Below are 13,746 nucleotides of genomic sequence, written 5' to 3' on the forward strand. Positions count from 1 at the left end.
CACTACTTCTATCTGGTCTAGCAGCAGTTAGCTGACAGTGGATAGATTGCTGAACTTGAAGTCAGGAAGATCAGAGTTCAAATCTTGTCTCACTTATTAGCTGTGTGACCCTGGGCAAGTCACTTAACCTCTGTTAGCCTCAGTTTCTTCAACTGTAAAATGGGGATAATAATAGCACCCACCTTTCAGGGTTGTTGTGAGGATCAAATGAGATAATACTTGAAAAGTACCTGGCACATCCTAGGCACCTGATAAATGCTTACTTCCTTTCTTACTTCAGTGACCTCCTTCTGCTGTTAATGCCTGTAGCACCTGTCTATTTACTGCAAGGCAGTACCTAGTAATGTTAGCTGCCTAGCTTTTAATGTGCTTTTCCCCTCCTTAACTAAAATATGTTGAGGGCAGGGACCAGATCTTTATCTTTGGATTTGTCTCAAGGCCTTGCACATAATTACTTAGGAGTTCTGTTCAAGGATCCATTCACCCTAGATATTTAATAAAGTACCCACTTTGCCAGTCACGGGAGATGCAAAAATAAAAAATAACATTCGTGTTCTCAAATAGCTTTTAGTCAAATGCTAGAAATTGGACACATATACCTACACATGTATATATATGCATAGGTGTATATATTTATATGTACATGTGTGTGTCGATACAGGTATGTGTGTGATGTATGTGTGTATCTATATATGCACATATACATACATACACATACATGTGCTGTCAATTAGAAAATGAGAGCATAAGAAAAGTACAAAGTGCTATGAGATAAGAATGCTGCAGGCTCTTAGGTCTGAGGCTTTCTCCTCCTCCCAGAGTCCCATCTCTCACCTCTCGGTCTCCAAGGTGTGCTGCAGGCATCCTCAGGCAGAGGTGGTGCTGAGGGTGTGACTTGGCCTACTCTTCCAGAGGCTTCCTCCATTGCCAGGGTCTCTGCCAAGAAGTGAGCCCAGGCCCACTCACTGCTTTTCCTGGGGGAAGGAGGTGGGAGAGTGAGCCACTCTAGTTCCCTAGCACCTTCCTTTCCTTTCCCACCCCATGCGCTAGAGCCCTTACCTACCTCTTCACAGAGTGCTCACTGAGGTGAAGGCCTGGTGGCTGGGCAAAGGGTTGGTTCTGAACCTGAGGACTGGAAACTTCCAGTTTCCATGGGGCCCTGGCTTGGGTACCAAACATGTGTAGTGGAGGTAGCTCTGATAGAATCTGGGAGGGCAGATAGCCTGGAATGAGTGAGGCTTCTCCCCTCTAGAAAGGTGATCAATTAATTAGCATCTCCCCTTTCAGTTCTTCTTCCTCATTCTTCCTTCAGAATCCCCAGATATTCTAGGCACTGTGGTAGAAAAGACATTTTCGGGGTAGCTAGGTGGTGCAGTGGATAGAGCACCGGTTCTGGATTCAGGAAGACCTGAGTTCAAATCCGGCTTCAGACACTTGATACTTACTAGCTGTGCAACCCTTGGAAAGTCATTTAACCCCACTTGGCCTCACCAAAAAAAAAAAAAGAAAAGAAAAGACATTTTTCCAAGACTTGTTCTAATCCTAATTCTTCCATGGACCCAGCGCAGAAACTTGTGGGTAGTCAGTGCTTACAAAAAATTTATTGAATTAGGTTATTGAATCTCACCCACTAATTGTATGACCTTGGGCAAATCACAGCTTCTGGGGGTCTCAGTTCCCTTATCGATAAAATGTTGATCATGTCTGCCCTGTTGACCTCACATGATTGGTTGAGCATCAAGATGAAGCAATATAGACTGACTGCATGTTAAAGTTGGAAGGGAAAGGAGAGAACTTTATTTAAGATTGTCTAAAGAAAACTCATCAATTAGATCATATTTATCACAGAAAATGTTAATACATAAAAGATCCAAGCATCTGGAAGAGAACAAACCAAATATAAAATAATTTTGGCTAAAATAATAAACATTTATTTAAAGGGGGGATTCATATTAACTTCTTTACTTCATTTTACAATCAAACAAGTCATTTCAAATTCATAAAGAAGGAAGACAGGAAACATTATTGCTGATTCCAAAATAAAATTCCTATATTAAAGACATTTTTAATGAAAAGTAGTAGTAGCAGCTTTTAGGGAAAACTATAGGTAAATCAGTATAAAATATGGGAATTTTGTTTGGTTTGTGAATTGAGTTATAATAGGCTTAGTAAAGAGAAAATTATGTCTCCTAGTGACAACACAAATAACAAATTAGTTAAAAAAAGATAGAAGTCAAATCTAACTACTTTAAGACTAAACATAGATAGATAACACTCTCCTATAAAAATAAAGTTATGGAACAATGTAAAAATACACGGGGAGGTTAAGATTAAAATTGTTGATTAAATAAACCATGCAATATCCATTTTGAGGAAAAATGAATAGAAATATATCTGATCTCTGCTACTGGGAGAATTCAAAATCAGAAGTCATTGAAAGAATATTATGACATGCTGATAGAATCATAAGCTACAAATTTTACAATACTAAAATTGCATATACTGACTGACACAGCAGTTGAATTCATAAAAGAAAAGCCTATATATAGCATTACAAGAAAAAAATTGGGCATACTTTGCCTAATAAAATTAATTGGTTCCTTGAAAATGTATTGAGCAAAGCATAATTTTATTTAATATTAGGCAGTTAGTTCTACAGGAACAATATTATAAATCTTATAAAGTATTATAAATTGATAACTAGCTAAAGGTTACCCCTTGTAGTGAGTGGAGTTTGGTTATGTTGTATAAATGATACTATTGTGAAATTATATTGGTCAAAAAATGTATTTAGGATCATTAGGAAATCTTAATACTCCATTATCGAGCCTATGATAAATTTAGCAAAATATACACATTATAACTATGAAGAGTTCAGTGCATGAAATAGTCAACATATCTGCTAGAAACTAAATGGAAAACCAGGAAATATACATATTTTCCCAAGGACACATGGAGCGTTCACAAAAATTGATCATGTACTATGACAGAAGGCAATCCATAACATATTGCATTTCTGCCATGTGGAATTTACAATTTTTTTGGCCACAGGGTAACAAAACTAGAGATAATAATTTTCCCAAAAGTACATGTTTACACGGAATTTTTTTTTAAAAATTAAGCATTTTAATTCAAACTATAACCAATCACTTTTGTTACCTTTAAAAAGGAATACACATGGGGGGGGGGTGAAGTTAGGGCAAGCATAGCAGACTCAAAGAATTGAGAGGAACCTTAGAGACTGAATTAAACTCATATCTGAACAGGAATTCTCTCTACCACACACTGGTAAGTGGTCATCCACACTCTGCTCAAAGACATGCAGTGCTGAGGACCCCACTGTCTCCTGAAGCAGATGATACTTATAAGGAGGGAAGTAAGGATAAAACTTCTGTGACAATTAGAGTCCAAATGTGGCATGAAGAGTGGAACTCAGTTACCTATATGTGGTTTGAACAAGGCAGGAGACTGTGGGACTATCAACTTCATTCTAGACATGAAATGTTTTCACTTTGGGGCCTGCCATTTAACTCTGTTGATTCCTATTGGATGTACAGCCCACAGAACATCTGGCAGAAGCATTACCTGTCCTGTGGTTAGAGTTAGCTGCCCAATAAGGTCAAAATATAGCATTCTGTAGCAACAGATGGGTTTATTTCATAAGTGAAAATGCCCTAAACAACAGAAAATGTCATGCTCTGGGTTGTGGTTATCTCTTTAAAAAAAAAACAAAAAACAGAGGAGGACATGAGGAGCTCAGATACTAGGTCTCTTTGGATCAGCATTGTGAACCCACATGAGAAATTTTCTGGTTAGCTCACTGAACTTTCTGGCTTTCTAGCTTAGATGAGGCTATTTATAAACCTATAATCCTAGCCTTCAGTGCTAATATGGCCTCTGCATGTTTGTGAACATCATACCTTACAGAGGACAGTCCCTTGCTAGGTTCTTTGATTACTTGAGTGGCAATTCCAATAGACCGTTCATAACTATGGCTAGAGGGAAGATTCTTAATCAAACAAGAGATACAGGAGATCATAAAATATTAAGCAATTTTGACTTCATGAGAGTAAAAAAATGTTTGCATGAACAAAAACAATGCAGCTAGGAAAACAATTAGGCAAACAATTATTTTTTAAAGTTTTTGCATCAAATATCTCTAATAAAAGCCTGATATTTAAGGTATATAAGGAATTAATACAAATATATCAAGACCAAGAAACATTCTTAATAGATAAGTAGTCAGGGGCAGCTAGGTGGTGCAGTGGATAAAGCACCGGCCTTGGATTCAGGAGTACCTGAGTTCAAATCCGGCCTCAGACACTTGACACTTACTAGCTGTGCGACCTTGGGCAAGTCACTTAACCCTCATTTCCCCGCAAAAAAAAAAAAAAAGAGATAAGTAGTCAAAGGAAATGAACAAATAATTTTCTTTCTTTCTTTTTTTTTTTTAGTGAGGCAATTGGGGTTAAGTGACTTGCCCAGGGTCACACAGCTAGTAAGTGTTAAGTGTCTGAGGCCGGATTTGAACTCAGGTCCTCCTGACTCCAGGGCCGGTGCTCTATCCACTGTGCCACCTAGCTGCCCCGAACAAATAATTTTCAAAGGAGAAATTGTACACCATCAACAACCATAATGCTAATCACCCAAATCACTAATAAAAGAATGCAAATCAAAGAAATTCTGAAGTCTCACTTCTTATCCAGGAAATTGTCAAAGATGACAAAGCAAGGTAAGCTGTCAAAATGATGATTTTATGTCACCCATCCCAGAGGTCTTCCCCATTGTTAATTGCCTCCCCCCAACCCCTGCCATTTAAACTTCCTTGGAATTTTGGATCCTGTCCACTTTAAGGATTTACCTTCTTGTTTGTCTACTTTGGTTGACACACAAATCCCACTAGCCAACCTGCAGGTACAGAGCCTTATAGATGGACTTATGGGACAGACACAGAAATCCTCAAAACATGAGCAAGAACAATGCATTTTAGCATTATTGATTTTGTTCAGCTAGGATTGATGAACTGTAATTAGAGAATTCAAGGTTTTCAATCCAAATTGAATGTGTTAAAAGATAACAACTCACATTTATATTGTGCTTAAGGTCTGAAGTTATTTTCTCCTAACTAGCTTGTGAGGTAAGTAATATGAATAAAATCATCCCCATCTTGTGGATAAGGAAACTGAGAAGTTTGTCCCCATATTTTGGATGAGGAATCTGAGAGGTTAAGTAATCCACTCATGCATAATCATCCAGGTGGTGGAAGGGGTAGAATTCAAACTCAGTCTCCTGACTCCAAATCCAACACTATCTACCATGCTGCCTCAGAGATATCAAACCACAAAGGTCCCCTACACTTTTTTATGGTACAAATGAGAGATGAAACAATGAAGAAAACACACTATTGACAATAAATACAAGAAAACAAATCGTCTATTAATTTGGAAAAACATGAGATTTTTTTTTTTTAGTGAGGCAATTGGGGTTAAGTGACTTGCCCAGGGTCACACAGCTAGTAAGTGTTAAGTGTCTGAGGCCGCATTTGAACTCAGGTACTCCTGACTCCAGGGCCGGTGCTCTATCCACTGCTCCATCTAGCTGCCCCAACATGAGATTTTTTAAAAAGAAAATTACAAAACCCTCATAGGAGAAATAAGAGAACGTAACAAGCAAAGGCATTTTCCTTTCATTGATATTAGAATAAATGACTAATAAACATGATAATCCTTCCCAAATTAATCTACAGATTGAGTTCAGTACCAAATGATCTTTTTATAGAACTGAAAAAAAAAAACTCCCAACAAAGTGGATAAACAGATGGACAAGAATTTCAAGAACCTTTGGAAAGGTAAATTCCTCTTCATCAGCTTTTCATCCCCTAGAGATTAGATTAGACAGTAATTACCAACCTGTCTTCTATTGGTTGAAAGTGTGTGTGTGTGTGTGTGTGTGTGTGTGTGTGTGTGTGTGAGAGAGAGAGAGAGAGAGAGACAGACAGACAGACAGTCAGAGAGAGAAAGAGAGAGAGACAGAAATACAGAGAATCAGTGGAACATAAGGATCCTAGAAATAGAGCTGAATATATATAAAAAGTTAATGTATGAGGGGCAGCTAGGTGGCGCAGTGGATAAAGCACTGGCCCTGGAGTCAGGAGTACCTGAGTTCAAATCCGGCCTCAGACACTTAACACTTACTAGCTGTGTGACCCTGGGCAAATCACTTAACCCCAATTGCCTCACTAAAAAAAAAAAAAAAAAAAAAAAAAAAAAAAAAGTTAATGTATGGGGGCAGCTAGATGGCGCAGTGGTAAAGCACCGGCCCTGGATTCAGGAGTACCTGAGTTCAAATTCGGCCTCAGACACTTGACACTTACTAGCTGTGTGACCCTGGGCAAGTCACTTAACCCTCATTGCCCTACAAAAAAAAAAAAACAACAAAAAACAAACAAACAAACAAAAAAAGTTAAAGTATGATATGCCTATAAACAAAATTGGGAAAGAATTTTCTAATATATTATTTGGGGAAAACTGGATTATAATGCAATAAGAAATAGCTTCATTTCCCTGCAAGTCTTTGGCCCTTTTTGCTTCCCTATATATTTTCCTTTGGCAATTTCTTGACCTCCTAAGGCTTTATTACACATCTATACAGAAGGGATCCCAAATTTATCTCCCCACCCTTGATTTCTCTGTGGTTCTCTGGTCTATATGTTCAGCTGTTGGCTGGACATCATCTGTAACTTCACGAAGTTGATATGTTCCACATGTAATTTGTCTTCCCCTTGCCCAAATCTCCCTGTGAAGCTTTGTTCTTTCTGTTGATTCTGTTGTTTTGTCCCTGTTACCAAGGTCGAAAACCTTGGCGTCATCTTTGAATCTTCCCTTTCTGCCTCAAATCCTTGCATGCTAATCAATTGCCAAGTTCTTTTGATTCTGTGTTTGCAATCTAATAACCATTGCCTCTTCTTTTATTCATTCTAAGGTTTTCTCTGATCACATCCTTCCCTCCTCTGTTTCTATTTATTTACCTAGACTGCCTGGCATGTCTGAAATGAAGTCCCTTCAAATCTATGCAAGTTGAAATTCTCTGCCTTCAGGAACCATCTCAAGTGCTATATTCTCCAAGTAGACTTCCTTGCTACTCCTCAGCTGGCACCTCTCTCTCTGCTTTGGATATTTGATTCTTAGGTATGTGACCTTGGGCAAGTCAATCTCCCAAGGGAGGTTAAATTCTTCCTGTGTAAAATGAACAGGTTGGACCAGATAGTTTCGAGGTCTCTTCTGTCTCTAAATCTATGAGCCCACCACCTATATTTCTCCTTTTTCTTTATCACTTTCAACTTTATCTTATTTTCATTTATATGTGTGTAATAAACTGATTAAATTGTAAGCTTCTCAAGGTCAGGGCAATATCATATTGTATCGTGGGATCATACAAACCTAGCAAAGTGCCTTGTACAAGTTGGGCATTTAATTGGTGCTCACTGAATTGAATGTTTCACACATCATATAACAATCACCTATAAATAGAGTAGTGAGAAACAGGGGAAAAATGTAAAAAAGGTTAGGAAACAATGGGATAGCATTTTTTTTGATCAGGGCAATGAGGGTTAAGTGACTTGCCGAGGGTCACACAGCTAGTAAGTGTCAAGTGTCTGAGGCTGGATTTGAACTCAGGTCCTCCTGAATCCAAGGCCAGTGCTTTATCCACTGAACCATCTAGCTGCCCCCCGACAATGGAATAACATTTGTCACAAATATGATGGGTAGAGAAGATTTAGTCCCTGGAACACATGTAATTACTGGGGGTTCCAAATAGATAGATTTGATTGCATAAAAATAAAAAAATCTGTACCACAAAAACCAAAATTATAAAAAAATAACTGATTTTGGTAATGTCATACCTGAAAGGCTTTTTGCAGAAGGTGGAATTTTAGCTACAACTTGAAGGAAGCCAGAGGGTAGAGGTGAGAAAGAAGAGAATTCCAAGCATGAGGGATAAGTGAAAATGAATGGAATGGGAAATGGAGAGTCTTATGTGAGTAACACTAAGGAGGCAAGAGTCACTAGATCACAGAGTATGTAGAGGTGACTAATGTATAATAAAACCAGAAAGGTAGAAAGAGATGTAGGGCTTTAAACACCAAAGAGAGAATTTTATAATTGATCCTAGATGTAATAGGGAGCCTTTGGAGTTTATTGAAAAGGGAAATGAGTTTTAGAAAGATCACTTCACAGACCTAAATAATTCAGAAAATATTAATTGTTAATGGATAGACTGAACTAATATAATACAAATAAGAATATTGCCTAACTTAATTTACTTATTCAGAGCCATACCAAAGTACCAAAGGCTTATTTTATAAAGATAGCAAAAACAATAACTAAATTCATCTAGAGGAACAAAAGGTCAAGAATCTCAAAGGAAAAAATGAAAAAAAAATGAAAGTAAGGAGGAACAGTAGTACCATATCTCAAACTATATTTCAAAGCACGAATTATCAGAATAATTTGGTACTGGTGAAGAAAAAGAGAAGCTGACCAGTGGAATAGATTAGGAATACAACATATAGAAGTGAATGAACCTAATAGCCTGGTGTTTGATAAACCCAAAGACCCTAGCTACTAGGGTAATGACTCACTATTTGACAAAACTTGCTGGGAAAACTGGAAATTGATCTGGTGGAAATTGAATTTAGACCTACATCTCACACCACATACAAAGTTCCAAATGTATGATAACTAACTTAGATATAAAAAGTTAAAAAATTAGAGGAGCAAGAAATTTCTTTTTGGATCTATGGACAATGGAAGAGTTCACATGCAAATAACAGAAAGAGAAGATCCAGAAGATAGTTTTGATTATATAAAATTTAAAATGTTTTTGCATAAACAAAGCTAATGAATCTAAGATGAGAAGGGAAAACAGTTAACTGGGGAAAATATTTGCAGCATGTTTCTCTGATAAAGATTTCATATCTATGACATAACTTCAACATACACACACAATATTTATGTGGATGTGTTGTAGATATGAAATATTTATCAGAGAAACATGCTAAAATATTTTCTCCAGTTAACATGTATAATATTTGTGTGTGGGTATGGAATAGATTTAAATTTATACAAATAAGAGCCATTTAATGATAAAAGGATATAAACAGTTAGTTCTTGAAGGAAGAAATCCAAAGTATCTATAGACATATTAAAAAGCCCCAGAAATCACTAATAATCATAGAAATTAAAAATAAAGCAACTCTGAAGTCCTACCTCATACCCATCAGATTAGCAAAGTTGGCAAAAAAGGAAAATGATAAATATTGAAGAATCTACAGAAAAATAAGGGCATTTGTGCACTATTGGTGGAGCTGTGAATTGGACCAGCTGTTCTGGAAAGTAATTTGGAACTATGCCCCCAAATCTATATATCTTGCTAAGAGAAGAAAGCTAAGTTGGGAAGGCACACATAAACATAGTTCAAATACAGAAATCAACAAACATAGCAGAAGGGGCTAGAAAAGGAAAAAATGGAAAAATAATTTTAAAATTTTTATGGAGTAGCAGTCAACAAAAGGTCAGGGTGAGACTTTTTTCTAACCTGAGAAAACAGGCGGTCTGCAGGAGAGGTTTATGACAGATAGAGGGGGAGACATGCAGCAACAGCAACATCCATTTCTTGAGCTCTCAGCCCAGAAATGGTAAGGACTTGAACAACAGGGCAGAAGGAGATTACAGGGGATCCTTTGCTGGCAAAGAATGTGACTGACACTGATTGGCAACTCTATTGCCCATGCACAGTTCCAGGGCCAGGAGGAGTGCTAGTGCTGCAGCTACAGGGGAGCAGGGGCCTGTCCTGGATAAAGACCAGGCACAGGCCAGGAGAACAGTGACCATACCTCTCTGCAGATCATACCACTAAAAACTTGCAGACCCTCAGAACTAACTCTGACAGTAGCAGCACAAAAAAGCCTGAAGCTTAGCACGGTGCCTCCCCATCCTGAGGTGAACAAAGGTAAGCTTTAACATAAAGTTCAAATTCAAGAAGTAGGGGGGCAGCTAGGTGGCACAGTGGTTAAAGCACTGGCCCTGGATTCAGGAGGACCTGAGTTCAAATCCGGCCTCAGACACTTGACACTAGCTGTGTGACTCTGGGCAAGTCACTTAACCCCCATTGCCTGCAAAAAAAACCCCCAAAAAACAAAAAAAACCCAAACCAAAACCAAATTCAAGAAGTAGGCTGGAAAAGTAAGTAAACATTGTTATAGTTGTGGTTGTTTGTCTTTCATTCTCTAAGAGGACCATGACATCAGGAAAGTGATGTCATTATTTGCAGCAAACTGGATTTAGGTGAGGCAGGGCTGTGTAAAGTCACCAGCCTCACTCTTTCCTCTGGATTCATATGGGTCCAGTGGCAGGATTTACATCAGGATGACTGGAGATGTCCCAGGATGCAGTGGGGGACCTTGGTATTTTTTTTTTACAGGGCAATGGGGTTAAGTGACTTGCCCAGGGTCACACAGCTAGTAAGTGTTAAGTGTCTGATGCTGGATTTGAACCCAGGTACTCCTGACTCCAGGGCCGGTGCTCTATCTACTGCGCCACCTAGCTGCCCCAAAATAGGGGAAAATGTGAACTATCTCATTGGTAAAATAACTGACCTGGAAAATAAATTGAGGAGAGATAATTTAAGAATTATTGACTGCCAGAAGGCTGTGATAAAAAGAGAACCTAGACATTTTACTTTAAGATATTATTAAGGAAAACTTCCCTCATATCTTAGCTCTAGAGGGTAAAATAGAAATTGAAAGAATCTACATATCACCTCCTGCAAGAGATCCCAAAACTAAAACTCTCAGGAATATTATAACCAAATTCCAGAGCTCCCAGGTCAAGAAAAAAATACGGCAAGTAGCGAGAAAGAAGTAATTCAAATCTCATTGAACTACCATCAGGCTCACTCAAGATTTAATAGCTTCCATGTTAAAGGATCAAAGGGCTTGGAATATGATATTCTAGAAGCCAAATGAACTAGGATTATAATTAATAATCACCTACCCAATAACACTGAGTATAATCTCTTCAGGGGAAAATGGATATTTAATGAAATAGATTAATTTCAAGCATTCTTGATAAAAAGACTATAACTAAATGAAAAATTCAACATTCAAACATAAGACTCAAGAGAAGAATAAAAAGGTAAACACAACAGAGAAATCATAGGGATTCAATAAAGTTAAACTATTTATATGCCTACATGAGAAGATGATTGATATAACTCCTAAGAACTTTATCAGTATTAGGGCAATTAAAAGGAGATTATATAGATAGAGGGCATATGTATCAGTTTTTTATGTTGGAATGATCTCCAAAAAAAGGATGTAGAGGGTGAGAAAGAGAGATACACTGGGAGAAGAGGAAAGAGAGAGGCAAAAATGCAGGGAAATTTTCTTACATAAAAAAGGAATGCAAGGAAAAGCTTTTACAGGAGAGGGGAAAATGAGGGGTGGTAGCTGGCAATGCTTGAACCCCACTCTAATTAGAATTGGTTCAAAAATGGAAGAAAAAATATACACACACTCAGTTGTATGTAGAAATCTATCTTAACCAATAGGCAAGTAGGTGGGGAAGGGAATAAGAGAAATGGGAGAATGATAAAGAGGAGGGCAGATTGGGGGAAGAAGCAAAAGAGACTTCTGAGGAAGGACAGGAGAGAGAGAGAGAGAGAGAGAGAGAGAGAGAGAGAGAGAGAGAGAGAGAGAGAGAGAGAGAGAGAGAGAGAGAGAGAAGAAACAGAAGAAAACACAATGGAAAGATATACCCAATAATCTTAACTAAATATGAATGAGATGAGTTCACTCATAAAATGAAAGTGGATAGCAGAGTGGATTAGAAACCAGAATTCAACATGTTGTTTACAAGAGACACACTTGAAACAGAAAGATACATACAGAGTTAAAATAAAAGCCTGAAGCAGAACCAATATTTTATAAGAAGAAATCAAAGCTATCTATAGTCATATAAAATGCTCTAAATTGATTAGAGAAATGCAAATTAAAACAACTCTGATCAAAGAGATCAAAGAAAAAGGAAAGGACATATATCTAGAAAAATATTTATATCAGCTCTTTTGTGGTGGCAAAGAATTGGAAATTAAGGGGATACTCATCAACTGAAGAATGGTTGAACTATTGTGCTTTAAGAAATGACAAGGGGGGTGGTTACAGAAAAATATGGCAAAACATATAAACGGATGCAAAGTGAATTGAGAAGAATGGACAGGTCATTGTACATGGTAATAGCAATGTTGTAATGATGATAAATTGTGAAAGACTTAGTTACTCTGATCAATACAATAATTGAAGACAGTTCCACAGGACTCACAATGAAAAAATGTCCACCTCCAGAGAGAAAGAACTGATGAGAGAATTTGGAACTCAAAATTTAAAAAGAAAAGAATGTTAAAAATAAAAAAAAATAAGTATTTTAAAAAGAAAGAAGAAGCTTATAATTCAGGGAAGCTCACTATTTTCTAAGTCAGCTTATTCTATATTGAGTCTAATAATAAAAAGTTTTTCCTCTTAAAAAAATAAATGAAAAATTTAAAACTAATGAAGCACATCCGTTGAAGGGGAGGAGAGGAATGGAAAATCTACTTGAGTGAGAAGAAAAAAGAGGAGAAAGAAATACATAAACAGATAAAAGCAGGAAAAGAACTAATAAACAAAGCTCTAAATGGAAAGGATAACAAATGAAAAGAGTGGATCAGGGATGAGGGAAACAGAGCCAGTGGGAACAAGGCCACCTTAGAAAAAGTAACTAAAGGAACATAATACTGTGTTTACAGCAGGAGGGAAAAATCATAACTAAAAAAACAATTTTAGAGACACTTGGAGGAAAACATAAAACTAATTCTTACAACTTTAAATGTGAATCAATGAAACAATCTAGTAAAATGACAAAGGGTGACAGATTAGATAAGAAAACAAAACTCTACAATCTGTTGCTTACAGGAAACACATTTAAAAAGCAAAGACATACATATAATAAAACTGAGAGGATAGAAAAAATGCATCAAGCTAATGTATCAAGTTAATCCTAAAAGCAGACGTTGCTATCATGTTATCAGACAAGAAAAGATAAATATTAAAAAAATAGGTATAAATAAGGAAACTATATTATGCTGAAAGAAACTGTAGCCAACAAACCAATATCAGTAGTAAACTTATATATTCCAAATGACCTAACATCCAAATTCATAAAGCAAAGATTATCTGATCTTCAAGAAGATATAAACAGTAACACAATAGTGAGAGGACACTTTAATATCCTGCTATCAGTTACAGATAAGTCTAAAAAAAAGATAAATAAAAGAAAATTATAAAACTAAACAAATTTCTAGAGAAATTAGAGTTAAAAGATTTATGGCATCTTCTAAATGGGACAGTAAAATTACATATATACAAACACATTTATATTTCTACATATATATGTGCAAATATATGTGTGTGTGTGTGTGTATGTTTCTTTGCACCATGTGAAACTTTTAAAAAAATTGACCATGTAGTAGTTATCAGGGGCAGAGCCAAGATGGTGGAGGAAAGGCAGTGAGCTCTCGAACTCATGACACGATTGCTCAGAAAAAAATCTAAATAACACCATGGGAAAATGCCTGGAGCAGCAAAACTCACAGAAGAATGTGCTGAAATCATCTTCTAACCAAGAACAGCTTGGAAGGTCAGAAGGAGGG

General features: G+C 37.0%; 1 protein-coding gene across 8 annotated transcripts in view; it reads right to left on the reverse strand.

Moving 5' to 3' along the window:
- KIF12 (kinesin family member 12) overlaps positions 1–13,746 on the reverse strand; it is a 33,184-nt gene that overhangs the window by 1,931 nt on the left and 17,507 nt on the right. For 6 of the 8 annotated variants that reach the window (XM_043980228.1, XM_043980227.1, XM_043980226.1 and 3 more), the window contains 2 exons: positions 1,064–1,248; positions 835–974 (listed from right to left, as the gene is read on the reverse strand). In XM_043980228.1, coding sequence (XP_043836163.1) covers positions 835–974; positions 1,064–1,248 — 325 coding nt within the window. The remainder of the gene's footprint in view (positions 1–834; positions 975–1,063; positions 1,249–13,746) is intronic. The other 2 variants (XM_043980224.1, XM_043980223.1) reach the window with 1 other exon arrangement.

This window comes from Dromiciops gliroides, chromosome 2 (assembly GCF_019393635.1).
Source record: "Dromiciops gliroides isolate mDroGli1 chromosome 2, mDroGli1.pri, whole genome shotgun sequence".
NCBI classification, from domain to species: Eukaryota; Metazoa; Chordata; class Mammalia; order Microbiotheria; family Microbiotheriidae; genus Dromiciops; species Dromiciops gliroides.